The sequence below is a fragment of the Bos indicus x Bos taurus genome, chromosome 1, assembly GCF_003369695.1.
Source record: "Bos indicus x Bos taurus breed Angus x Brahman F1 hybrid chromosome 1, Bos_hybrid_MaternalHap_v2.0, whole genome shotgun sequence".
NCBI lineage: Eukaryota > Metazoa > Chordata > Mammalia > Artiodactyla > Bovidae > Bos > Bos indicus x Bos taurus.
Genome location: NC_040076.1, coordinates 26818909 through 26845412, shown reverse-complemented (window position 1 = coordinate 26845412; position 26504 = coordinate 26818909). Strand labels below are relative to the sequence as shown.

Below are 26504 nucleotides of genomic sequence, written 5' to 3'. Positions count from 1 at the left end.
AACAGCTCTCCATTCAAAAAATCTTCCTTAATGATGATAATAATTTTTCCAGAGGATTGAGCCATGGTATATTCAATGTACTTTACATATCATGATGAAATTCATCTTCAAATTTGTGGCTCAGATGGTAAAGAGTCTGCCTGCAGTGCAAGAGACGCAGGCTCGATCCCTGAGTCAGAAAGATCCCCTGGAGAAGGAAATGGCAACCCACTCCAGTATTCCTGCCTGGAGAATTCCATTAACAGAGGCGCTTGGCAGGCTACAGTCCCCATAGGGTTGCAAAGAGTCAGACACAACTGAGCAACTTCACTTTCCTTTTCCTTTTCTTTTAGATACACATATGTATGTGAAGTCTTCAGCAGAAGTATTATTTTTCCAGTTGTTTGGAATTAAATTGAAGCCTAGAATTTACATCACTTGTTTGGAATTAAATTGAAGTCCAGAATTTACATCACTTGTTCAAGGTTGCACTGCTAAACAAGTGATGGAGCTGAAATCTGAACTCAAGCCTGACTCTTTCTAAACCCAGTTTTTTACATTAAATCACAATTCTCCTCTATAACCTCAAATAGTAATTTTCAATATAAAATGTTAATATGTGCATAAGAATATAAACGCAAGAAAAAGATCCAGGAACACAAATGGTATATGTTGCACCCAAAAAAAGTACTCAACTAGAGGTTATTTATTAAAGTCCAGGAATATGAAGATAAATAAAAAATACAAAGTCCTGCCTTCTATAGCTCACAGTCAATGAAAGAGACATAAGTAAACAAAACTTTTGAAAGAGTCACACTTCATTTCAGCAATAATACATTGACAGTGACTATGGGAACAGAGAAGGTGCCTGAGAACCTTCTAAGGAAAAGGAAGTAGGTCTTCACAGAGGAAGAGAAGGTGGGGTAGGGCCTTATAGTAAAATTAACTGTAAAAGTTTTGAAAGAAACAGCAGGGAAAGGGGATCATAACCAGAGAGAATGGCATGCACAGAAGTGCATGGAAAGGATGGACTGAAATCCAGGGAGAATAGGAGGGAAGGAGTCATGAGAGATGATGGTAGATGGATAGGGAGGGCCTGGAATGTTGTACAGTTCAGTTCAGTTCAGTTCAGTCACTCAGTCATGTCTGACTCTTTCTGACCCCGTGGACTACAGTACACCAGGCTTCTCTGTCCATCACGGGTTCCCAGAGCATGCGCAAACTCACGTCCATTGAGTCAGTGATGCAATCCAGCCAACTCATCCTCTGTTGTCCCTTCTCCTACTGCCTTCAATAATTCCCAGCATCACAGTCTTTTCAAATGGGTCAGTTCTTCATAGCAGGTGCCAAAATATTGGAGCTTCAGCTTCAGTGTCAGTCCTTCCAACGAATATTCAGGACTGATTTCCTTTAGGGTGGACTGGTTGGATCTCCTTGATGTCCAGGGGACTCTCAAGAGTCTTCTCCAATAGCACAGTTCAAAAGAATCAATTATTCAGTGCTCAGCTTTCTTCATAGTCCAACTCTCACATCCATACATGACTACTGGAAAAACCATAGCCTTGACTAGACAGACCTTTGTTGACAAAGTAATGTCTCTGCTTTTGAATATGCTATCTAGGTTGGTCATAACTTTTCTTCCAAGGAGTAAGCATCTTTTAATTTCATGGCTTAAATCCCCATCTGCAGTGATTTTGGAGCCCCCCAAAAATAAAGTCTGACACTGTTTCCACTGCCATTCTTTGGGATTGGAATGAAAAATAATGTTTTCCAGTCTTGTGGCCACTGCTGAGTTTTCCAAATTTGATGGCATATTGAGTGCAGCGGTTTCACAGTATCATCTTTTTGGATTTGAAAGAGCTCAACTGGAATTCCATCACCTCCACTAGCTTTGTTCATAGTGATGCTTCTGAAGGCCCTCTTGACTTCACATTCCAGGATGTCTGGTTCTAGGTGAGTGATCACACCATCATGGTTATCTGGGTCATGAAGATCTTTTTTATATAGTTCTTCTGTGTATTCTTGCCACCTCTTCTTAATATCTCTGCTTCTGTTTAGTCCATACCATTTCTGTCCTTTATTGAACCCATCTTTGCATGAAATGTTCCCTTGGTATCTCTAATTTTCTTGAAGAGATCTCTAGTCTTTGACATTCTATTGTTTTCCTCTATTGCTTTGCACTGGAGAAGGAAATGGCACCCCACTCCAGTATTCTTGCCTGGAGAATCCTGTGGACGGAGGCACGACTGAAGTGACTTAGCATGCATTAGCATTGCTTTGCATTGATCACTGAGGCTTTCTTATCTCTCCTTGCTCTTCTTTGGAACTCTGCATTCAAATGGGTATATATTTCCTTTTCTCCTTTGCCTTTCCTTCTCTTTTTTTCACAGCTATTTGTAACTCCTCATCAGACAACCGTTTTGCCTTTTTGTATTTCTTTTTCTTGGGGGTGGTCTTGATCCCTGACTCCTGTACAATGTCATGAACCTCCACCCACAGTTCTTTAGGCACCCTGTCTATCAGATCTAATCCCTTGAATCTATTCATCACTTCCACTGTATAATCATAAGGGATTTGATTTAGGTCATACTTGAATGGTCTAGTGGTTTTCCCTACTTTCTTCAATTTCAGTCTGAATTTGGCAATAATGATCTGAGCCACAGTCAGCTCCCAGTCTTGTTTTTGCTGACTGTATAGAGCTTCACCATCTTTGGCTGCAAAGAATATAATCAATTTGATTTCAGTATTGACTATCTGGTGATGTCCATGTGTAGACCTTCTCTTGTGTTGTTGGAAGAGAGTGTTTGCTATGACCAGTGTGAGTTTTCTTTGCAAACCTCTGTTAGCCTTTACCCTGCTTCATTCTGTACTCCAAGACCAAATATTCTGTTACTCCATGTATTTCTTGACTTCCTACTTTTGCATTCCAGTCCCCTATAATGAAAAGAACATCTTTTTTGGGTGTTAGTTCTAGAAGGTCTTGTAGGTCTTCATAGAACCCTTCGACTTCAGCTTCTTCAGCATTACTGGTTGGGGCATAGACTTGGATTACTGTGATATTGAATGGTTTGCCTTAGAAACAAACAGAGATCATTCTATCATTTTTTAGATTGCATCCAAGTACTGCATTTCAGAATCTTTTGTTGACTATGAGGGCTACTCCATTTCTTCTAAGGGATTCTTGCCCACAGTAGTAGATATAATATCCATCTGAGTTAAATTCACCCATTCCAGTCCATTTTAGTTCACTGATTCCTAAAATGTTGATGTTCACTCTTGCCATCTCTTGTTTGACTATTTCCAATTTGCCTTGATTAATGGACCTAACATTGCAGGTTCCTATGCAATATTGCTCTTTACAGCATCAGACCTTGCTTCCATCACCAGTCTCATCCACAGCTGGATGTTGTTTTGCTTTGGCTCCATCTCTTCATTCTTTCTGGAGTTATTTCTCTACTGATCTCCAGTAGTATATTGGGCACCTGCCAACCTGGGGAGTTCATCTTTCAGTGTTCTCTCATTTTGCCTTTTCATACTGTTCATGGGGTTCTCAAGGCAAGAATACTGAAGTGGTTTGCCATTCCCTTCTCCAGTGGACCACATTTTGTCAGAGCTCTCCACCGTGACATCCATCTTGGGTGGCCCTACATGGCATCGCTCATAGTTTCATTGAGAAGACAAGGCTGTGAATGTTGTACAAAGTCATATTTAAATGCTTAGATTAGTTGAACCAGGATAATTACAATATTGAATTAATTATATATGTGAATTCACTGACCACAGTGGCTGGCACATAGTATCTCTGAATAAATCAGTCACAGAACAGATATAGAAAGGTATGGTGTTTAATAGCTAGCTATACTCTGAATCTGACTTCCCTGATTCCTCAGTGTTAAAGACTCTGCCGGTTACGCAGGAAATGAGGGTCAGGAAGATCACCTGGAAAAGGAAATGGCCACCCACTCCAGTATCTTGCCTGGGAAATGGACCGAGGAGCCTGACAAGTTCCAGTCTAGAAGGTTTCAAGAGAGTCAGACAGAACTTAACAACTAAACAACAAAGCTCTGGACCCCAAAAGTCTGAATCTTGGTTCCTCAGCTCTGTGGCTTTGAGAAATGTATTTAATCCCTTTGAGTCTCAGTTTCCTTTTCTGTAAAAGATAAATAAGAATTGCAGCAACAATGACAGCAATACTAATATTGTTACTTATATTTTATTCACATGTATGCTATTCCAGGTAATAGTTTAAGATATTTCATTCACTCATTTAATATTCTCAAGCACTCTACAAGTCAGATAGTACAATTATCCTCATTTTACAAAGTAGAAAGCTGAGACCAAGAAGAGGCTAAATAAGGACACAACTGAGCATGTGTAAGTTTAACCCAAATCTTCCCATGGCAAAACATCCATGGCTGGCAGCTGGTGGAAGCTATCAGATGCAGTGCCTCATTCATTTCCACGTTACTTCTCAGCGTCCAGTAAGATAGATCAGATTCTTTTTATGACAATTTTTGGGGCAGAATGTCAAGAGAACAAAAGCAGATGCTGTCTCATAAAGATGAACCTCAGGAGTCAGACATGAATTTGCTGTATTTCACTGGTAAAAATAAGTGAACAGTCTAATCCAGATTCAAGTGGTACTGAAACAAACTAAGCCTCTCCATGGGAGGATTGCCAAAAGATGCAAACAGATGAGCTTTTATGGTGGCAGGAACTATTGCATCACCTTTGCCAACACTACCACAGTCCTTTCAGGAGCACACTTTATCTTCATAAATGGCCTCTGTATTCACAGGTCTTTGCAAAACACTGATGAAGTTCATGTATCACAAAAGCCTCAATTGCTACTGGAAAAATAAATATGGTATGCTGCTGCTGCTAAGTCGCTTCAGTAGTGTCCAACTCTGTGCAGCCCCATCGATGGCAGTACACCAGGCTCCCCGTCCCTGGGATTCTCCAGGCAAGAACACTGGAGTGGGTTGCCATTTCCTTCTCCAATGCATGAAAGTGAAAAGTGAAAGTGAGGTCGCTCAGTTGTGCCCGACCTTTAGCGACCTCATGGACTGCAGCCTACCAGGCTCTTCCGTCCATGGGATTTTCCAGGCAAGAGTATTGGAGTGGGTTGCCATTGCCTTCTCCAAATATGGCATGCTAGACCTAATATTAATTGGTAAGATGAATTATAGAGAAGCTTGATTAAAATGGGTTGAAGGTTCTCTGATTTTCTCTCATTTAACCAGAAAGTTATATTGAAAAACACATTCTTTATTCATGAATGTTGACTACTCAGTATTCCTTTGTATATAAACCTTTCACTTTCTTCTGTTGATAATAAAATAATGTTGTTGTCATTGCTCTAATATTATAGAATTTCATGAATTCTTAACCATCTACTTAGGAAAATAACAATACTTTTTGGATAGGTTAGATAATACCTGATGTCATGAAAAATAATGTTTTGCTTTTAACATAAGTATTCATCTTTAATTTCTGGCACAATGCTCTATTTTTCTGTCAATGCTCTCATTTTTTTAAACTTTTTTAATGGCTTATTAGAAGGCTAGTTATACATTTCATAGATAAGAGCTGAAAGTACTGGAAACACTGGATTTCTTATGGATAGTCTTGGCCCTCAATATGATTTCATTTTGAGAAGATATTAATGCTAGAGTCATAAGGCTAGCTGTCAGAAAGTTAGTTTTCTGGAAACTGCTCTATATAAGAAAGTTTTTATTCAATGATATTCAAGCCCAAATATCAGGTGTGCTTTGCCTGTGACATCAGTCAGTTTAGTTGCTCAGTCATGTCCGACTCTTTGCAACTGCAGCATGCCAGGCTTCCCTGTCCTTCACCAACTCCTGGAGCTTGCTCAGACTCATGTCGAGCTGGTGATGCCATCCAACCATCTCATCCTCTGTCATTCCCTTCTCCTCCTGCCTTCAATCTTTCCCAGCATCATGGTCTTTTCCAATGAGTCAGTTCTTCACATCAGGTGGCCAAAGTATTGGAACTTTAGCTTCAGCATCTGTCCTTCCAATGAATATTCAGAGTTGATTTTCTTTAGGATTGACTGATTTGATCTCCTTACTGTTCAGGTGACTCTCAAGAGTCTTCTCCAATACCACAGTTCAAAAGCATCAGTTCTTTGGTGCTCAGCTTTCTTTGTAGTCAACTCTCACATCCATACATGACTACTGGAAAAACTAGTTTGACTAGATGGAGCTTTGTCAACCAAGTACTGTCTCTCCTTTTGAATATGTTGTCTAGATTGGTCATAACTTTTCTTCCAAGGAGCAAGCATCTTTTAATTTCATGGTTGCAGTCACCATCTGCAGTGATTTTGGAGCCCCCCAAAATAAACTCTCTCACCATTTCCATTCTTTCCCCATCTATTTGCCATGACCATGACATGCTTATGGGTTATGAGCCTTCCATACATCAGAGACCAGCAGTCTCCTTTTCTGATGCATTTTCCAAGAAAGAGAGAAGATGAACATCAATTCTCTATCAACAATTTCCTGATTAACTGGCCTAAACCTTCTTGTAGCCTTACACTTGGAGTAGATTAGCACACAGACTTAGAATTCAAAAACCATCTTGATCTTGAAAAACCCTTGGAAAGGGACAAGCCCCTTTCACTTTAACTAAACTTCTACCTCCACGGAGGGCACCCAGGAGGTATGGGAATGGAGCTTACCAGCTGTAAGCTAAGCAGTTGACATTTAATTTCCTGTCATGTTCAAGTTGTAGTTTTTCTTGTATGTAGACACAGTCTTTAGAATCCACCTGAAAAAATGACTTGTCACCCTTTAGAGGGTGGAACTGATGACACCCAGGAAGGGGAAATCTGCGATATTCTAGGCAAGTGATGCCTGCATGGAAGAGTTTCTGATTAAACACTTGACAAAGGATCATCTTGTTTGTTTAATTAAACAAGAAGGATCTACCCATTTGCTGAGACTATATCCCTCTTTTCATGATTGCGGTGGTCCTCTTCCTCATACTGCCTTGCTCAGGACTTTTAAGATTTCCTCCTTGTTCTCCATCTGAACTTCCTGCTCCTCAGGAAAAGACACTACCTGTCTTCACTGCAGCTTTCCCACAAAATCAGTCTGTTCCAGCCACAGAAGGCCCTCTTGATACAGCTTTACAGATGCATATCCAGGTCTCTTCTCTCATCTTTTTTACTCATGTGTTGAAGATCCTAACCTTTGTCATCATTTGTACTTGACCAGTATTTTCAGTCATGTCTGACTCTATGTGACTCCATGGACTGTAGCCTGCCAGGCCCCTCTCTCCATTGAGTTCTCCAGGCAAGAATACTGGAGTGTGTAGCCATTCTCTTCTCCAGAGGACTTCTCGACCCGGGGATCAAATCCAGGTCTCCTGCATTGCAGGCAGACTCTTTATTGCCTGGCCCATATTTAATTTTAGTCCTGCCTAAATCAAAACTTCTTCCATACATTTCCTCGATACAAAATTATTTCCCAAACTCCTTTAGCATTAAATGTTTAATTCTTAAGAACCTGATATAGTTAATTTTTTTTAAGTTTTCTAAGTTTGCTTGGTGTCTGATCAGCTATGAGTTTATGAACATGGTTATGTTTAATACCTGTTTGGTACCCAGAACAGTGTCTCTCTCTATTCAATTATCTAGCCACTTATCTATGTGTGAATGTATCAATCACACTCCTATAGTTACTAAAAGAATTTCAGGGCTGCTAGTAGCCTGTTTTGTATACCTATGTCCTTGAAAATTGGTGTTGTTATTTGCAAAAAGTGGTTCTCTTTCTTTACTTGTTAATTTATTCATCCAATTAAATAATTATTACAACTTTGTATAAATATCTGTTCTAGTTATTGGTGGAATGAGTGACATGCTACCACGGCTGAGATTTTTTTTTATTAATTATGGCATTAGGGACACAATAAAAGCATTTTTATAAAATTATTTTCAGCTCACATGTATCCTTATGGATTTAGTATGCTGAACCCAATTCAGATGATACGAGTAATTATGTTTGAGCTTTACATTCTCACTGATCTTGAATGACCTATAATACTATTGATTATTATAACATGGCACCAAAAAACAAACAATGAGCAGAATGCTTTTAAGAAATGAAGAGCCCTTTTATGTAAGTCATAAAAATAAATTAATTCATGTATCTTTAAAAATCAGGTACCAGGGACTTTCCTGGAGTGTGTAACGGTTTCTTTCCTGTAGTGGTTCAGTGGCTGGGACTCTGCAATCCCAATATGGGGGACCTGGGATCGATCGATGGTCAGGGAGCTGGGTCCCAGATGCCACAACTAAGACTGGGCATAGCCAAATACATATTTTTTTAACAATTTTTTTTAACAAAAGCAGTTACCAGGGATGGACTTAGGGCTTTCTGGAGAAAATAAAAAAGATAAGAACACAGGACACCATCACTCACAGTTTTTGTTCCACTATGTTGATGTTCTTCTTAGGCAAATATACCAATGAATTACTTACATGAAATGTTTATTGAGGACATGCAATGTGTTAGATGCTGTCCTAGGGTCTCATAGCCAGATATTTCTTAGAAGTATGGCATTGTCTCAAGCTTCTAGAAAAAGATACTTGACTGGTGGTTACCAAGGGTGGTGGGGGTGGGGGACATGTTGTTCAAAGAGTACAAATGCCCAGTTACAAGATGAATAAGGTATAGGTATCTAATGTACAACACAGTGATTATAGTTACTATCTTATAAGCATACTTGGAAGTTGCTAAGAAAATAAATGTTACATGCTGTCATGAAAAAATGAAATGGTAATTATTTGATTTGTTGTAGGTGTTAGTTAATTCAACAGTAATCATTTTGCAGCATATAAGTGTATCAAATCAACATGTAGGCATTAAACTTATATAATGTGATATGTCAGTTGTATCTCAGAAAAGCTGGGGAAGGCCTGGCATGCTGCAATCCTTGGGGTCGCAAAGAGTCAGACACAACTGAGAGACTGAACTGAACTGAAAGCTGGGGAAATTTTTTCTAAAAATGTAATACAGCATTTTATGGAAGACACTGATGACACTTTTATGATAATTTGATTATAAAATGAATCCTGAAACCAGGCTGGTAATCTAAATATGCAAGGTCCTCTAACTGGAGTGAGAAATTAGGGACTTTGGGAACTATGTGAACTGGGGTGTATGCGCCTGACCTAAACACGTGCAAATGCAAATGTTCAAAACCATTTTGTTGATCAAATAGATCAAGCAAAAGGAATTTGTGGCACCGATTAGAAAAGAGTTCGCCAAGTTGATGTCCCTTGAATTAATGTATTTTCACCTGACCCACCCACCTCACTCATGTACACGAAATTAAATAGTGATGTGATTATTTGACATTGTGATTGCAGCCATGGCCTTTACCATGGCCTTTTAATGTGGGAATCAAAACCATGGCTTTGGAAGTAATTGTGATGGAAAGAAATGAGAGGACTGTTCTCACCCAGGCTATAGTACTTATCTCCTGATGCGTAGAAGTTACACTTGAAGATCAGCATCTTAAAACGATAAACATCTGTTGTCATATGTGGGTTCTGAAAGTCAGGAATCTAGAACAGCTTAGCTGGTGGTACTGGCACAGGGCCTCATGAAGGTGCAGTCAAGTTGTTAGCCAGGCTATAGTGGGCACAGTCCATCAGCTCACTGGCATAGGGGTTGGCAGACCTCAGTTGCTTGCTGATTAATAACCTCAGTTCCTTGTCTGTAAGCCTCTGCATAAGCTGCCTAAGTTTCTGTACAATGTGACAGCTGGATTACTAGACTGAAGATCGAAAGGAGAGAGAAGTAGCGGGGAAAGGAAATCTCAGTGTCTTTCACAACATAGCCCGAGTCACACCATAACTTTCACTTTATTTTCAGTGGCTTCTCTGTCCCTACTCAGGACTGGACATTCATGTCCTCTCCTTGAAGGAAGGAATATTAAAGAATTTCTGGAAATATTTTAAAGCCACCCCAGAAACCCTGCCATTTTCTAATCTAGATCTTGTATGTTGGAAAAGAATTTTGACCTCTCAAACTTTAGCTGTTCTTGCTTTTACTTGTTTATTGAGCATTTTTTTTAACTGAAAATGTATGAACAATCAGCCTATTGCCACAAAACTGGTTTAGGGATTATGGGAGGTCATGTTTATACAAACAATTTGCAAACTGTCATAGGAATAAATTGTATCTTTTACTAGCATCTGCAGTTGTAGTTGGTTTATTTTCCTCTGAAAAAGTGCATGTGTGCTAAGTCACTTCAGTCGTGTCCGACTCTTTGCAACCCTACGGACTGTAGCTGCCAGGTTCCTCTGTCCATGGTATTCTCCAGGTAAGAATACTGGAGTGGGCTGCCATGCCCTCTTTCAGGCGATCTTCTGGACCCAGGGATCGAACCTGTGTCTCTTACGTCTCCTGCACTGGCAGGCAGGTTCTTTACCACTAGTGCCGCTTGGGAACCCCTTAGACAAGTCCATTCTCCTGTAAAAGATGAAGAAAGACATCACACGTTATTGTTGACTTATATAGTTCAATAAGTAAACACTAATATTTCACAGGCTTGGGTGACACTGTATAGCTGACACTTCAGGTGCATATTTCTCAAACAAAAAGCAACAAGTTTTATCAGTTTTATTTCTTTCAAATCTATCCACCTGTCCATCTCTACTCCAGAACCCTAGGCCATTGTCATTTCTTGCCTGAACTGTTGCAATAACCTTTAAGTGGCTTTCCAATTATAACTCTTATCTTTCTAAATCCATTTGCCACAGCATAGCCATTATTCTTTATTTAATTTAAATATTCCTTATATAAGAATAATGCCTTTTATATATTGTGGACAGATATGCCAATTCTCACTGGATTAAAGGCTTTATTTTTTAGATTTGTATTATTTTTCACCACATTCAAGTTTCTACATTCTTTCCCTATCTGATTAGAAATGATAGCGACATTTTGGATAGCTATGTGTCTGACAGTAGGATTTTGTTATATGGTGTCTATTTCCACTCACAAGAACATCAGCTCCATGAGGGCAACAACTACATCAATTGATTCATTGCAACTCCTCACTAATTAGCCCCCTGCCTGACACATGTCAGGTACTCAGGAAACATGGTGAATAAATGGATAGCAGGAGTTTTTGACTGCTCCCATTAATTTCCATGAGTCAGGATTTATTTATCAGTTTAGTTGACATGAGGGTACTGATCAGTTTCATTTAGGAAGAATGAGATTGCTCACCTCCATCCACTCACACTAGAGTACGTTTATAGAGCCAAGTGGAAGGAGAGCTTGGGACAGGAAAGAAAAGAAGGTGCAGAAGTGCACTTTGCCTATTTAATGTTTTAAGTTGAAATAGTTACAGACATGGAATTTAGGATGTGACTGTCAAATAACTGACTTTGTATCAGTTTGTTATTTTAGAGCAGACAAACCCATCTTTACTGCCTTTATGTTAGAAAGTTTGCAGGCTTGAAAGCTGGTCTTAGAATGTAGCTGTTGCTGCTGCTGCTAAGTCACTTCAGTCCTGTCCAACTCTGTGCGACCCCATAGACGGCAGCCCACCAGGCTTCCCCGTCCCTGGGATTCTCCAGGCAAGAACACTGAAGTGGGCTGCCATTTCCTTCTCCAATGCATGAAAGTGAAAAGTGAAAGTGAAGTCGCTCAGTCATGTCTGACTCTAGCGACCCCATGGACTGCAGCCTACCAGGCTCCTCCATCCATGGGATTTTCCAGGCAAAAGTACTGGAGTGGGGTGCCATTGCCTTCTCCATAGAATGTAGCTAGAATTTCCTATTGATCTATATGCTTAGTCACTCAGTTGTGTCCAACTCTATGCAACCCCATGACCTGTGGCCCACCAGGCTCCCCTGTCCACGGGAATTTCTCCAGGCAAGAATACTGGACTGGGTTGCCATGCCCTCCTCCAGGGGATTTCCCCAACCCAGGGATTGAACCCAGTTCTCCCACATTGCAGATTCTTTACCAGCTGAGCTACCAGGGACACCCTTATTGATCTAAAACATCTTGTAATATTAATGGCTGTGGAAAGCAAATGAGGACATATAAGTCAATGCACAGCCCGTATCTGTAAGTATTCCTTCTTGATGATCTCCCAATTCTTGTGTCCTGAAAGTTAATAGACAATGTGAGCTTTGCACTTTCACTAGTGTAGTGTGAATTATAGGAGATTAAGGTGCTGCTTTTATTTGATTGTAATTGATTTCAACTGAAATAGAATATATTTAAGTAGGATTTCCTGTTTGGAACATCTTGAAATACTAATAACCAAGGAAAGAAAGTGACAGCATGGAAAATTACGTTTAAATGTCTATCCCTTTAAACTATGAGCTTATTTTGTGGATGTTTTCTATTAATGATATATCTGACAAGTTATAGGCATTTATGTCTTGATCAGTGAGTCTAGAAAATTTAAGTTAGAACCAGATTCAGCATGTTCTGCTTTATATGACTAGTTAAGAATTTTAGAGTTGTATCACTTTTGCTTTAATAACCAGGAGATTCCTCATAATAATCTGAATTTCTAGCTTCTGTTAAAAACTTCAACTATCCAGCAACCCAGAATCTGCATGTGTCATGGCGACATTCATCTGAGCTTGAATGACAGAAGCCACCTTTCACAAGGCTTTCTCTGCACAGAGCCACAATCCCCACCTCTCCTTCTTGTCTCCTACCCAGCCTTTTTCACCAGTTTATGTTACTTGCTTGGCTTCTGTAGACTTTTTCCCTCTTCTGCTGCAGTCTAGAGGACTAACAGTAAACAGCATATTCTCAGGCATGTGTTTTAGAAATATGTTTTGGCAGCTGTGTGAACTATTTAACTGTAGAATTAGGTCAGGTTGTAGAATATTATGTGTTTAAAGGTATCCTAAAATAGATTTATATGCTTGTTAAAATAAACGTATGCATATTATTCTCTAATGCTCCAAGAAGCCTAACATTATTTTTATTATTAAAGAATAATTTTTTCCCCAAAGCAAAACAAGTTTCTCATATTGGTACAGTTTCAAAACACTCATGACAATAGACAATACTGCAATTTACCTATGGGAAATAGACTTAATTGTAAAACAGAGAAGACTAATTTGCTCAAATATCTGCTCAGCTCACAAGGTGATAAAAATCATTCTGCAGGAAACAAGAGAGATGGAATATACCAATATGTATTTATAAACAAACAAGTGTTTATAATGAAATGCAGATAATCTTTGAATGTACAATGTACATTACATTTGCCTGCTTCGTGGGTCTGGGGTATTTTTTGAAAATTGTCTTTTTACATTAGTCCTTGAATATATAATTTACATAGTACAGCTAAGTAGGAAAGATAATTGTTTATCACTCCCCCTTTTCAGAAGTATTTTTATCATGTCTTAGCAGCAGATATTTATATATCTAATCCCTTCTCCAAGACATTAGATAGAGCTTTGAGAAAAAGCAGAGTTGTTTTTTTTTTTTCTTTTCCTTAACAACCACCTCTATTTGAAATGAGGTGTGTTTGCAGTGCCAAAATTAAATATTCAGATTTGTCAAGTACTATAATCTGTGGTACAGAATGGGTAGGTGGGAAAATGCTGAAATCTCAGCTCTTTCCTTTTATCGTGCTATGAAAAATGTTGACAAACATTTGGAACAAGTGAGAGTTGGCAAGGGTAGGTTAGGAATTCATAGCTGCAGAAAAGACCAGAGAAAATTGTCAGCTCATCTCTCCTGACATTTTGCTTATGTCTAGAGGAAGGTTTTACATCCTTTCTAATTTTTTTAACATTCCCTGAATAATTCAAATGGAAAGCCTGATGAGAACATACCTGCGTTTTGAAAATTTATGGGAAAAACAGCCTTTTTTGCATTTCTGCTGAATAAAATGACAGGATTGGCTCCAGGGTTTTCTATTCCCAGTAAAAGCCTTCAGGTTCGTCTGTGACAGGACTCTCCATAGAGGTTATTTTTACCTGGCATGGCTGTACTGTTGCTGCTGCTGCTCTTGATGGCAGAAATAACTTCTCCTGTGGGTGTCTCAGGCAGAATGAAAGCTGGATCAAGGTGGAGAGGTGAAAAGAATCGTGAGTAACCAGGAATTTTTACTCTTGGTGCATTTCTTTCTCTCCTCTTTATATTTAGGAATGCATCGGGTTCGCCTAGCTTTGCAGTTCATAGCATTTCCAAGAGGTTGTTTTAAGACTTAAAAATAATTTTACACATTAAATATGCATGCAGAATAAATGGGCTCCACCTTCTGTAGGCTCCACACATCTGCAATATTGTTCTGGATTTCATTGCAAGACTTTTGCTTGGCTTTTCTAGTTAACTCTTACAGTTCCTGAGACTGTCGAGACTTTGAGCAGATAGATCCAAATGCTGTATATGGAAGTTAAGTTTAGCTCTTCTATATAAAGTTCAAACATGTTGCTCACATTTGTAGATATTCCAATGCTAGCTATGTAATACGATCTTTTACATGTAAGTATTTTGTTCTGAGGGTAATAAGAAAGGAAACTTAGAAACAGCAAATGTCATAGGTGCTTTGATTTGAATAACTTGAGTTTATGCTTTATAACTGGGAATTGTGGGTTAATAAATATATTACTCTTTAGGGTCATTAACGTCTTTATTTTCTCTCTATGGAAATGAAAGACCTCCAATTTCACTAAATGTGTCTATGTATTTAAGCCATATAGTATCTAAACTACTATTTTAGTTTTAGAACTGAATCCATTTCTAGTATTATTACAGGAGAAGGAAATGGATATGACATTTGTTTCTCTCTGAGTTAATTGGCCAGACTGAGCCACTGTCTTTTCTACTTTTACCCTCCAATAGGCCACTGTAGGTGGAAGTGTCCTACTGGTTGTGTGTGTGTGTGTGTGTGTGTGTGGAAAGCTTAGATGTAGCTATATTGCTCTTCTCCAAGATAGAAATAGATGTGTTCCTCTTCTCTATATCTCTCTTCAAAAAAAGAATATAGAAGACCAAGGAATCTGCTTGGAGAAGGGGAATATTTCTTTCAGAATATCGTTGAGTGCTCAGAGGAAGTGTACCAATGAACCTATTTTACTGAAAGTACAATTGAGAAGATTCAAGTAACCTTAGAGTTAATTGTGAAGCTTATGACTTTTGCTTTAATCATGCCATTGGCTGATTTACAGTTTTGTTTTACTTACATGGAGTGCTCTAATGGATAGATCAATGGGGACTGTAAGCCGGGTAAGCTGGCAGAGTTATAGATTCAATTTGCTCAGTCTCCAGTTGAATTTCTCAGTAATCAATTATTGCTGGCTTTTTATCTTCCTTTCTCTTTGTCCTTTATTTTTCCTTTAATCTCTTTTTTTTCTTCTTATGATTCAGAAATGACATACATATACATCTGATAATCATACATTTCACAAATAACATGACTGATTTTATTGACCATTTCTTTTCTGGACTTGAAGATTGTCTTGATGTTCTCCCTCACTGTTCCAAGGTGGCACCATGAAATCTAAATTTTGCATCCCCATTGGAGAATATGAAGAGGAATTCATTCATCCTCAAAGTCCAAGAGTCATCAATTTCATTCCACACTTTGGGCTTAAATATAATTAGTCTAGCTCACAATATTTGTTATAATTTTTATAACCTTATATCTAGCCTTACTTTTCATGTCCATTATATGAAAATGTATCTACAGTAATCTCATCATTAGCTAGGATAGATATGACTACTCCTGTTTAAAGAAAAAGAAACCTATATACCAAAAAGTTAAATTACTTGCTCCAGAATATTCACTTGGTTAAGTTATAGACACAACTCTCTAGACCATGTTTAGACTTCTAATTCAGTGTTCTTTCCACAGCACAAAGCTCCCTTAGAGTACAGTCTGACTGTGGGAAATCCCAGTTGCTGAGTCAACTCTGGGTCCATTTTTAAAACAATAACCTCAAAATGAAACCTTTGGAGAATATTTGAAATGTTACTTCCTTCATGTAGACACTCCCAAAGTCTTTGTTCTATATGGATGCAAATAAATATCTTTAGAATAACATTAGCACAGTATGGTTCAAAATTTCGAAAAAATATATTTTTAAGAAAATAATGCTTAGAAAAATTGGGGGATGGAGATGGGTTGAATAAAATGGGTGGAATTTGACAAACCAATTGTCCTAATGTAGAGGCCCAGTTTTCTGCTTTAGAATTATTTGACTTCCCAAGAGGTTATGGAACTGTGATTCCCTGTATTATGATGACCATGGTGATCTTCAATGCCCAAAAGAACACGGACGAGGCAGAGGGCAATTCAGCATCTTAAACTCGTGCTTTAACCTTTTCTTTTCAAATAAGCCCTCAAGAAACACAAAAATGAGTGATCCAAGCATACCCTTGTGTTGAAGAGTTTGGGTGAGAAGAGCAGAGGCAATCTACTGAGAATTTCTCACCCAAGACAATTCCTGTTGATTTACAGATCAATTGACTCCCAATAATGACTAAATTGTGACAGAAAGCTCATAATCAACTTAATATGCATCCATTGGGAGAATCTGTGAATATATTTAGAGGGATACTCAACTTCCTAATTAGGTGAGAGTTATATAATAAATTTAGAATGGCAGTGATAAAAGTCAAAGTAAGAAATCTCAGAGTTTCTAATTTTCAAAGAATGTCAAGTCACAGATTTGGGCATGGATCTTCAAGTCTAAGGAAATTTATATTCTGTGTTGCATATAACAGACATTGTACTCATCTTTTTATTTTTTGGTCACTTTCTATTCATAGACTTCTAAAAGCTAAAAAGATTTTAGAGATTGTTAAAGACTATCTTCTACTTCAAAATAGAATGCATATGTTTTTTGAGAGACTTAAAATGCACTTAAGTGTTTCTGTTGCTTTCAATTTTTTCCCATGGATTACAATTTTGTTGTTATTGTTTTGGGGGTGAGGGGGTGGTTCTCTGTGACTCAGCTGGTGAAGAATCTGCCTGCAATGATGGAGACCTGGGTTCAATCCCTGGGTTGGGAAGATCCCCTGGAGAAGGGAAAGGCTACCCACTCCAGTATTCTGGCCTGGAGAATCCCACGGACTGTATAGTCTATAGAGTCTCAAAGAGTCCGACAGGACTGAGCAACTTTCACTTTCACTTTACATTTTTTAAAGTAACTAAAATTTGATAATTTTAGTATTTATTTAGTTTTTAAATCTGTTTATAAATTTGTCTATTTCTTGAAATTGTGAACTCAAGGAAGAAGCTCTTTGTATCATTTTCAGTTTTTAGTAGTTTCTGACACATTGTAAAGACTCAGTGATTATTCGCTTAAATAAATGGATTCTTCAAACATTTGAGAGTAAATTAATATATAATTTATGTAAGTTCTTTGGAATATTTAAAATTACTGAATTTGACCTTATTCTTTGACAAAAGTATTTATGTACAAAGAAATTTTTCAAAATATTAAATATTACAAAAAATATATAAATGTAAAATATGGAAAGGTTAAGTAGAGTAGATGCTGGGAAATGTAGTCATTCTCAAACATTAAAAGTAAGTTTTAAAAAATAGCAACTAACAAAATGCTTAAAATGAAACATTTGGTGAAAAGGCTGTACAAAAAATAGATTTATATATATTATGACTCAAAAAAAGAACTCACAAGAAACTTCCTAGATAAAGAAGAACTGAATGCCATGTAGCTCTCAATCATCTATGTTTTTTTTAATAGCACTTACCTTTATCTAACTTTATCTCATATAAATTTTTTTAATATATTTATTTCTCCACCAATAGAATATAAACTCCAAGAAGGCAAGAATTCAGTCTATCTTGTTATTGTTTGTTTCCCTTGTTTTAGTAAAGAATCAAGGAAATATATTTATCCAATGAATATATATTGACTGCATAATGTATGAAGATAAATTAAATTAAAAGGAAATGCTCCAAATTAGAAATTTCCATTAGATATTGTGATTATATTTAACCTCTACTTTAAAAAAATACTTTTTAGACTTAATGTTTATTTTAAATTAAAAAAATAATATTTTTTAAGCCAGCCATATCATCCAAGGAAAAGACTGCATCATAGACATAGCATAATATAAATCTGATGCTTTAGATTAATTTAAAAGATTTTTTTATAAAGAAAAGAAGAAAAAAATAAGTCTCTAGTTTGTAGAGTCACTTTAAGATTGTCAAATCTTCTATCCTCTGGAAAGAAAAAAAATCTGTCCATAAGTATACCATGGTTTATTTCTTATCTTTATATGTTATTTTTAACTGCCCATCACATTTTAAAAGGAACTCTCTACAGTTATTTTTAAACATTTGCTTCTTTACTTTGGTCACTGGCCCCAGCACAACTGTTTATTGTAGAAAATTTTGTACTATTAGAATTATTGAGGGCAGAGTTCTTCAGAGATACCCTGAAGTCACTTAAATTAAATTTTTAAAAGCTTTAAAAGTAACTTAGCTGCTATTGCTCTCTCTCCAATTTTATGTTTCACCTTCACCACTTTATTGACAGTATATGCTACACAATTCCCCATGAGCTTAATTTAACTCTTCTTTCAAACAACTAGTTTTGTAAAACTATAAGACATTTAAATAGGCTTACCAGTTTTTTTGAAAAACAGTGTTTAACAATGTGTATTCTGTATCTCTTCTCTTTCTCAATTATTTATTTATAAATTTTTGAGAAATACTTCTTGAAAAAGGACTAAGCATGTTCATTCAGTTAAAGCAGTATACAACTTTAATCCATAATATAAAGTTACTGAAGAAATACACAATATAAAATTATTGAGGAAAGAGATTTTAGTATTTCTTGTTCCTTTTTTTTTGTAGGCAATTGGAACATATTCTTACAATATTGATTAGAGGATACGTTTGGTACCAAAAATCAATAGATTTATGTTGAGCTAAAGTAAAGGTAGTGAGTTACTCCTAGGGAATGATTAATATTAAAGATTCACTAAAACACAGCCTGAAGCTGACAGTATAAAATAGACATTTGGAAACATGAGAAACTGATAGTATTTGCCAGTGAGCAGCCCAAGGATGATTGGGCTCTATCAGAGAAAGAGCATAATGTGCTTCCTTGATGATAAAAGCATAGAACCAGATGTCATAACATATAACTGACAGTATTCCCTTGTAGATGAAGTTTTCCTTTCTGCCACCATCTGAGTTATCCTATACAGTCAGAGGGTGGAGATTTCATACATTACATTAGTAAAGTTCATCGAACCCAAGAGGATTATCATGATACTTTAAAGATATATAGTATGTCATAATGGAACTCTGGGAAGTGTACCACATTTCATTTTAGGGAGAAAAATATAGTGTTGCATGTCTACAATCGTTTGTAGTGTGATATTTTTGGAAGAACTAATGTGTTCCCTTTCACTAATTCTTTGTAAATTATAGCTGAAATAAATGACCCTAATTTTAGTGGGAAAATTTAGGGACTTTCTATTCAACTCAGTGATGAATAATAATTATAATATTTAAATTATTACTTCTTAATACAAGAAAGGTACAGAGAGACTTTTTTTTTTTTTTGAGACTTTTTAATAGTTCAGCAAGAAAAGAACTGAAAAAAAAAAAATGAATTTGAACACCCATACGCATTTATTTTGTTGAGGTTTCCCTGGTGGCTCAGATGCTAAAGAATCTGCCTGCAGTGCAGAAAACCCAGGTTTAATCCCTGATTTGGGCAGATACCCTGGAGAAGAGAATGGCTACCCACTTCAGTATTCTTGCCTGGAGAATTCCATGGACAGAGGTGCTGTGGGGCTTTAGTCCACGGGGTCATAAAGGGTTGGACATGACTGAGTGACTAACACTTTCACATTTATTTTGTTACCTTGTTTCTGCAATATATACTTAAGTTAAAGCCATTTAACATTTATTAAAATAATATATTTAAAAGGCCAATTTTTTTGTATTCTAGTTTTATTAAATGGTTATGGTAAAGGTATGCCTAGCAGATAATTAAATAATTATTCAACAACACAGGCCTGTTCTTCCTGGCCCCTTCCTATTCAATCAATATTAGAGTGTTCAGAAAACCAAGTTCAGCTGATGGCAGAATATGAGCTGTTTTTATTTGCTGACACCATATCATTTTGTCTACTCCTAAGGAACTCTAGAGCAAAGACAAAATTAACTTTGTTTCCTTTCTGTATCTCCAGATCTCTAGGTCTGTTCTCTGAGGATAAATATAAACATCATGGAACAGATAAGAACTTTACAATTAGTTAAGTTTGAAAGATTGAAACGTCACTTTGGAGACTGCCCATTTTGTGTTTTATATTGCACTGAGCCTGTAACACACAATTATGGTAATTATGCCAATATAAACAGCCTTAGGTAGGGAGGATAGGGGTTATAGAAGATGACTTTACTTACATGTGTGTCACAAAGGTCAATAACTTGAAGCTGTAGCAAATGAAGAGAAAGTAGATTCCTTGATCGTATACATTCCAGTGTAACTTTGTTGCCTCAAGTTCCCTTAGTCTCAAATCTGGGGACCAGGAGAAAGCACTCAGCTGTTCCATGGATGCTTAAGGAAACAGCTGAACTCAGCTGTCACACACACATGAATAGAAAAGCAATTTCCCAGGTAATCCTTTCTCAAATCATTCCATATTGAAAGGTTAAAATTCCATGGTAGCAGAATTTGAAAATAATTAAAGAAATGACAACCTTGATTCCATTTTGATAAAGATGATAGAAATTAAGTGTGAACAGGGATTATAAAACAGTGTGTAATCTGAGAGGATGCACAAGATCAATGTCTATAACTTCAGGTTTGGTAAATCCAACATTCATCCTGGCTTTTGCCACAGAGAAATGACTCTAAATTATTCCAGCACAATGATTTTAACTGTCTCATCTGTAACAATTTCCAGTATAATATTTTGGTTCTAATAAATCTATTTATAAATTTGAAGGACACTGAGAAATAGGGAGTCTATAAAATTTTATTTTTCTCATTTTATGGTGCAGATGTGAGCCAACAAATTTGGCCATGTAGCTTATTTCTGTCAGTTGACTACTATTTTCCGATTGACTTTGATTTTAAATTAGATATTTAAACTCATAAAAATTTAGCCCAAGGGTATAGTAAAAACACACCTAAGAATATAATGTCTTTGTAAGCTTGCTATTTTGAAAAGAGACAAGTTCAAGACTTTACTGTTCACTAATCCTCCTTAGAAACGACCTATTATTTGTCATTTGAAATTGTTCTTAGGTTACAGAAGTGTTAAATTTTTTGTGTGTGCTAGAGCTCAGTTAGTTTTGGACAGTGTGATAAAGCAGAACAGCGTGCCCAAAGAAATGTGGTAATGAATATATTACTGCTCTAACTGGTTCAAAATCCCTGCCAAAGTAGCCACATTCTCTTCTATGAATCTGTTTAACACTCTCACCACTAAGATTCTCACACTATATGTCAGTTTGATATGTTTAAATAATGTAATAAAATGCTGAGCAGGCTCAAAAGTAGTACAGTCTTGATTCATCTCTCATTTTCACCATGAAGAAAGAAATTCACAAAATTGCTAGCATTAAAATTTCTAGCTTTGTTACATTTACTAATCACAGTGAAATAGAAACAGAGGGCAGAAATGGGGTTTTTTGTGATGTAGGCCTGTACAGTTGAGAAATGGATTCAGGGAGAATGAGTGATAATTTGAAGACATTTTGAAGACAATAATCTGAAGCATTTAATGGCTAAATATCATAGAGTAGCACTGTGACCTGAACAAAACTTATGGGCAAGAAGGTCATGAGTTCTGCCAGAAATTTCATCAGTCACTGCCAAGGAAATTTCTTTCTTAATAAATGAAGCCATCATGAAAATAATCATCAAAATAATTTCCTCATGAAATGTAATGCAAATTTAGAGTAAATGATGGTCTGTCCAACCCCAAATTTAATTTTAGGGAGAACAGTTAAGAAGTCTCCAATATGTTTCAAAATCATTATATACAGAGTTAGAGTAGACAGATATGCCTAGAAACAGACATGCTGCTGCTGCTGCTGCTGCTAAGTGGCTTCAGTCGTGTCCGACTCTGTGCAACCCCATAGACGGCAGCCCAGCAGGCTCCCTCATCCCTGGAATTCTTCAGGCAAGAACACTGAAGTGGGTTGCCATTTCCTTCTCCAATGCATAAAAGTGAAAATGAAAGTGAAGTCTCTCAGTCGTGTCCAACTATTAGCATCCCCATGGACTGCAGCCCACCAGGCTCCTCTGTCCATGGGATTTTCCAGGCAAGAGTACTGGAGTGGGGTGCCATTGCCTTCTCCCAGAAACAGACATACCAAGATCCTAATCCAATCTTTCAACCTACATGTATGTTGTGAGAACTGACATAATCTCTCTAGGTCTCTGTTTTTATTTGTTAAGTGGGGATAACATTTCCCCCCCCAAAAAATTGTGAAGATTTACCACACTGATCATAAAGTTTGGGTACACAGATGTTCAAATATTGATTCCTATTCCAGTGTTGTAATGATTATTAATATTGGTATTGTGATTATTGGGCTTTCCTGATGGCTCACTGGTAAAGAATCTGCCTGCCAAAGCAGGAGACACAGTTTTGATCCCTGGTTCATGAAGATCCCCTTGGAGAAGGAAACTGGCAACCCACTCCAGGATTCTGGGAAATCCCATGAACAGAGAAGCCTGGCAGGCTATAGTCCATGGGGTTACAAAAGAGTCAGACACAGCGTAGTGACTAAAAACAACAACAGTTGGGATTATTAAATTTTTATTCCCCTGAAAATTCCTTTTTTACTGTTTACTGCACATACTTCTCTGGAATCTCACCAAAAGGAGGAAAGCTCTTTCCTGAGAGCACATTACTTGCTTGGTATAGAGCCCAGATCACCGTATGCAGTAAGAAAATGTAACAGTGACAGTGAAGAAATGCTGATATATGTCTATTATGGTCTGCAACGACCCAGAGGGAGGGTAGGGGAGGGAGGAGGGAGGAGGGTTCAGGATGGGGAACGCGGGTATACCTGTGGCAGATTCATTTTGATATTTGGCAAAACTAATACAATATTGTAAAGTTTAAAAATAAAATAAAATTTAAAACCTGTTTTAAAATAAATAAATAAATAAATAACTGGAGAATGTATTTCTAATGGAATTAAAACTTCTCTCCAGACTGAAAAAATTGGGATGCAAATTTAATCTTACTTGTGTATACTTTTTCTGAATCTATTGTAAATTTATATGTATAAGTGCTGAGAAAGAAAATTATCTTGTATTTTGAGATTTATACCCTCAAAAATTAAAGACACAATAAACAATAGATCATATATCAAATAATTATGAAATGAAAAAGAGAGTCAAATGTGTTTAACAAATATTAATTAGAAATCAAACAAATGTGTCCTCTACATGTATGCACATTCGTGCACACACACACACATATGTATATATAATACATATGTATATCTATATGATATAATATGCATATATAACATTCAGATAACTATGATTATTTCTTTCAGAAAACTTATTTGAAAGAGCACTTAGGGTACCCATAAATGATGCCAGGATTGCCTCTTAAAGGAAATGAGAGAAATCGGAATACTCTGTCTTTTGCCAAGAATTCACTTTATTTTTATTGACATATATTTTCATCTTATGGGCTAGAAACGATTGAAGATCACTTGGTTTTGTTTGCAAAGTGTCATAGTTCTTACCCTTCTCCTTTTTCTGACATTGTTAAAATATATTGACTTCACTGGTCATTCATTCATGACAGGGCTACACTTTGCAAGCATACATTGGATATGTATGAGTATTTAACATAATTTAAATTCTTTCAGGAACTTAATACTAAGCTGCAAATTTTAGTGCTTTAGTTGCTAAGTCATGTCCGACTCTTGGCAACCCCATGGACTGAAACCTGCCAGGCTTCTCTGTCCAGGGGATTTTCCAGGCAATACTGAAGTGGGTTGCCATTTTTCTTCATTGTCTAAAATGTGTATGCAGTATTAGCCATTGTCCAAAGGACTTAGTTTTTCCTCCTCTATTATTAAACGCTTCTGATGATGAAGAAAGCAGATCGAATTCACATTTTTAAAATAATTTTATTTATTTATTTTTGGCTGTGCTGGGCCTTCATTGCTGCACAGGCTTTTCTGTAGTTGCAGCAAATGGAGGCTGCTCTCGGGGTGCTGTGCTCAAGCTTCTCATTGCAGTGGCTTCTGTTGCAGAGCATGGGCTCTAGAGTGATGGGCTTAGTAGCTGTGGCACATGGACTCCGTAGTTACAGTTCATGGGCTCTAGAGCACAGGCTCAGTTGCTCCGTGGCAGGTGGGATCTTACCAAATCGGGGATTGAACCCATGTCTCCTGCATTGGCAGGAGGATTCTTTACCACTGAGCCACCAGGGAAGCCCCATAAAATGACATAATGATATTCAATTATAAATGCTATAAAATCAAGTTCTCATCTTTAAAACTTACATTACTAATACTTAGATGGAGAAAACAACTGAATTTTATTATTATGAAACGTTGTCTTAAGAGTTATAACTTAAAACATTCAAAATAGAAGTACAAATTTTGAATATGTTGAGGGGAAAGGAAGTAAAAAATCTTCTCACATAGAAAAGATCTGGAATGTGGTGGGTCCCTAGTTTTAGGGATTCATATACAACATTTTGCCAGATTTCTACCAAAAATAATGCAATTAGAACATATATTCCCCTGGTATCATCATTTGCTAAGTACGCAGTTGTTGTCTGTGTGTGTGTGTGTTGTGGGGCTATTTGGGTACATTTCTTATAGAGTGACCCAGGAAACTGATAGAAAAACCTGAAAAAATATTTTAAGATTTTGGCTTTTATGTCCAGGAAATAATGCAAAATGTTGAATTTACTATAACTGATGGCAATATTTTTCTAATTTAAAAGATTGGCTGAGAACTCACATTTACCGCATTCTGAGATAAATTTACACTTAGTGACATAATCTGGAGAACTGATCCACACACAGCAAGCTTTTCTGAATAAGTAATTAAGTATAAAACCAGGGGCAAATGTGCACCCAATAAACCTAAGGATTATGAGTTCTGCTTGAGTACACAAGAATCTTGTGTGATGGAATCAGCAACTCAGGTCTTTAATGTCCTGTTGGGATTACGTTTGGAAAACATCTGTAAAAATCTGTCACAATTTGCAGAACAAAAGACAATGTCAGTGTGTTTCATAGTCATGTTCATGTAGTGTTATGTAAAGAGAAAATGAAAATGACTACAGGTGGAAAAATATGAAACACCTTTCATTTATTCTCAATGCAAGGAGACAGGCTCTCCTGGCAACCTGAAAGCATCAGATTTTTCTCCTATTAAAAACAATCTTGATGTTTTTTAAGGCAAGTTTTATAGAGTGCTAGATATGTGGTCATTTTCAGTTTATAAGTAATTTGAAGTATTCTGGCAGTCCCCATAAGTCAACATGTACATGCCAGAATGTGCCTAATCACCTGTGATTTCAAAATATATATTTAATCAGTATATAGTCACTCACTGAGCAAATTAACAGACCTGAAAGAAGTGAGTGAGCTATGCTCCTATCCAAAGGTAAAGTGTTCCAAAAAGAAGGAAGAGTAAATGCAAAGCTTTGGTTATGAAGAGTATGCCTGGCTTGTTCACAGGAGCAGGCCTAGAAGTCAGTGTGCCCAGAAGTCAGAAGGAGGTTGAAGTGGGAACAGATCATGTGGATCATTATAAACCCATGTAAGGCTTCCAGATGTTAATCTAAATGGAATGGAAGGTCACGGGAGGAGTTTGAGCTCAAGAGTGAAAATGATCTAACACCTTTATAGTACCTCTTTGGTTATATACATATTCAAACTGACAGCATCTCATATTTCCCTATCGACTTCTGTTTTAGAGAACTTTCTGATGCCCACAGCCACAGACATGGGGATATGTTACTGATCAGAGGAGACCAGAGGGCAGGCCTGACACAGTTCTGGCACCAGAAACTGTTCTTTCTCCGTGATTCTCAATGAGGGTGGTCTAGTCCTCCTAAGACAGGCATTCTCTATGGAGAATGTTTCACCCCCAAATGGGAGAAAGTTTGATCAAGGGGGTAAGGGGTGGAAAAAGTACTTTTATATGTGCAAAGCTATTACATCTGTGTATCTGTGCTATCATACTTTCATTGAGGATTCTGTTGGAATGAAAATATCTCAAAGGCTCCTTAGGGCTGTCAGTAACAAGTGAAAAATGAGAATCACTGCTCTTCAGCAGACTTCAGAATTCTGTAGAGGGATTTTGGTTGTTGTAATTATTGAAGCAGCACTGCCACTAGCATTTACTGGATAGAAACCTGAAATGCTGCATGTCTTGTGCTGCTGCTGCTGCTGCTGCTAAGTCGCTTCAGTCGTGTCCGACTCTGGAGTAGTCATTTCAAATATCCCATTGAGAACTCATGAAAAAACAAAAATCTGTCTAACTATTTGAGCTTAGAAGCTAGTTCTGT

The 26504-nt window shown here is 37.1% G+C and overlaps 1 protein-coding gene and 1 long non-coding RNA gene across 7 annotated transcripts in view; one reads left to right on the top strand and one right to left on the bottom strand.

Annotated features, from left to right (window-relative positions):
* Positions 1-26504, top strand: part of ROBO1 (roundabout guidance receptor 1) — a 1292504-nt gene that overhangs the window by 344014 nt on the left and 921986 nt on the right. Inside the window, exon 1 of one of the 6 annotated variants that reach the window (XM_027550537.1) lies at positions 13966-14086. The exons of the other annotated variants lie outside the window; for them this stretch is intronic. Coding sequence (XP_027406338.1) covers positions 13981-14086 — 106 coding nt within the window. The 5' untranslated portion in view covers positions 13966-13980. Of the gene's footprint in view, positions 1-13965; positions 14087-26504 lie in introns of those variants that run through there. 6 annotated transcript variants of the gene reach the window in all.
* On the bottom strand, positions 10051-14611 carry LOC113898187. The gene is made up of 2 exons (XR_003512576.1): positions 13976-14611; positions 10051-10481 (listed from the first exon to the last, which is right to left on the bottom strand). It is a non-coding gene; the product is annotated as an uncharacterized LOC113898187 (long non-coding RNA).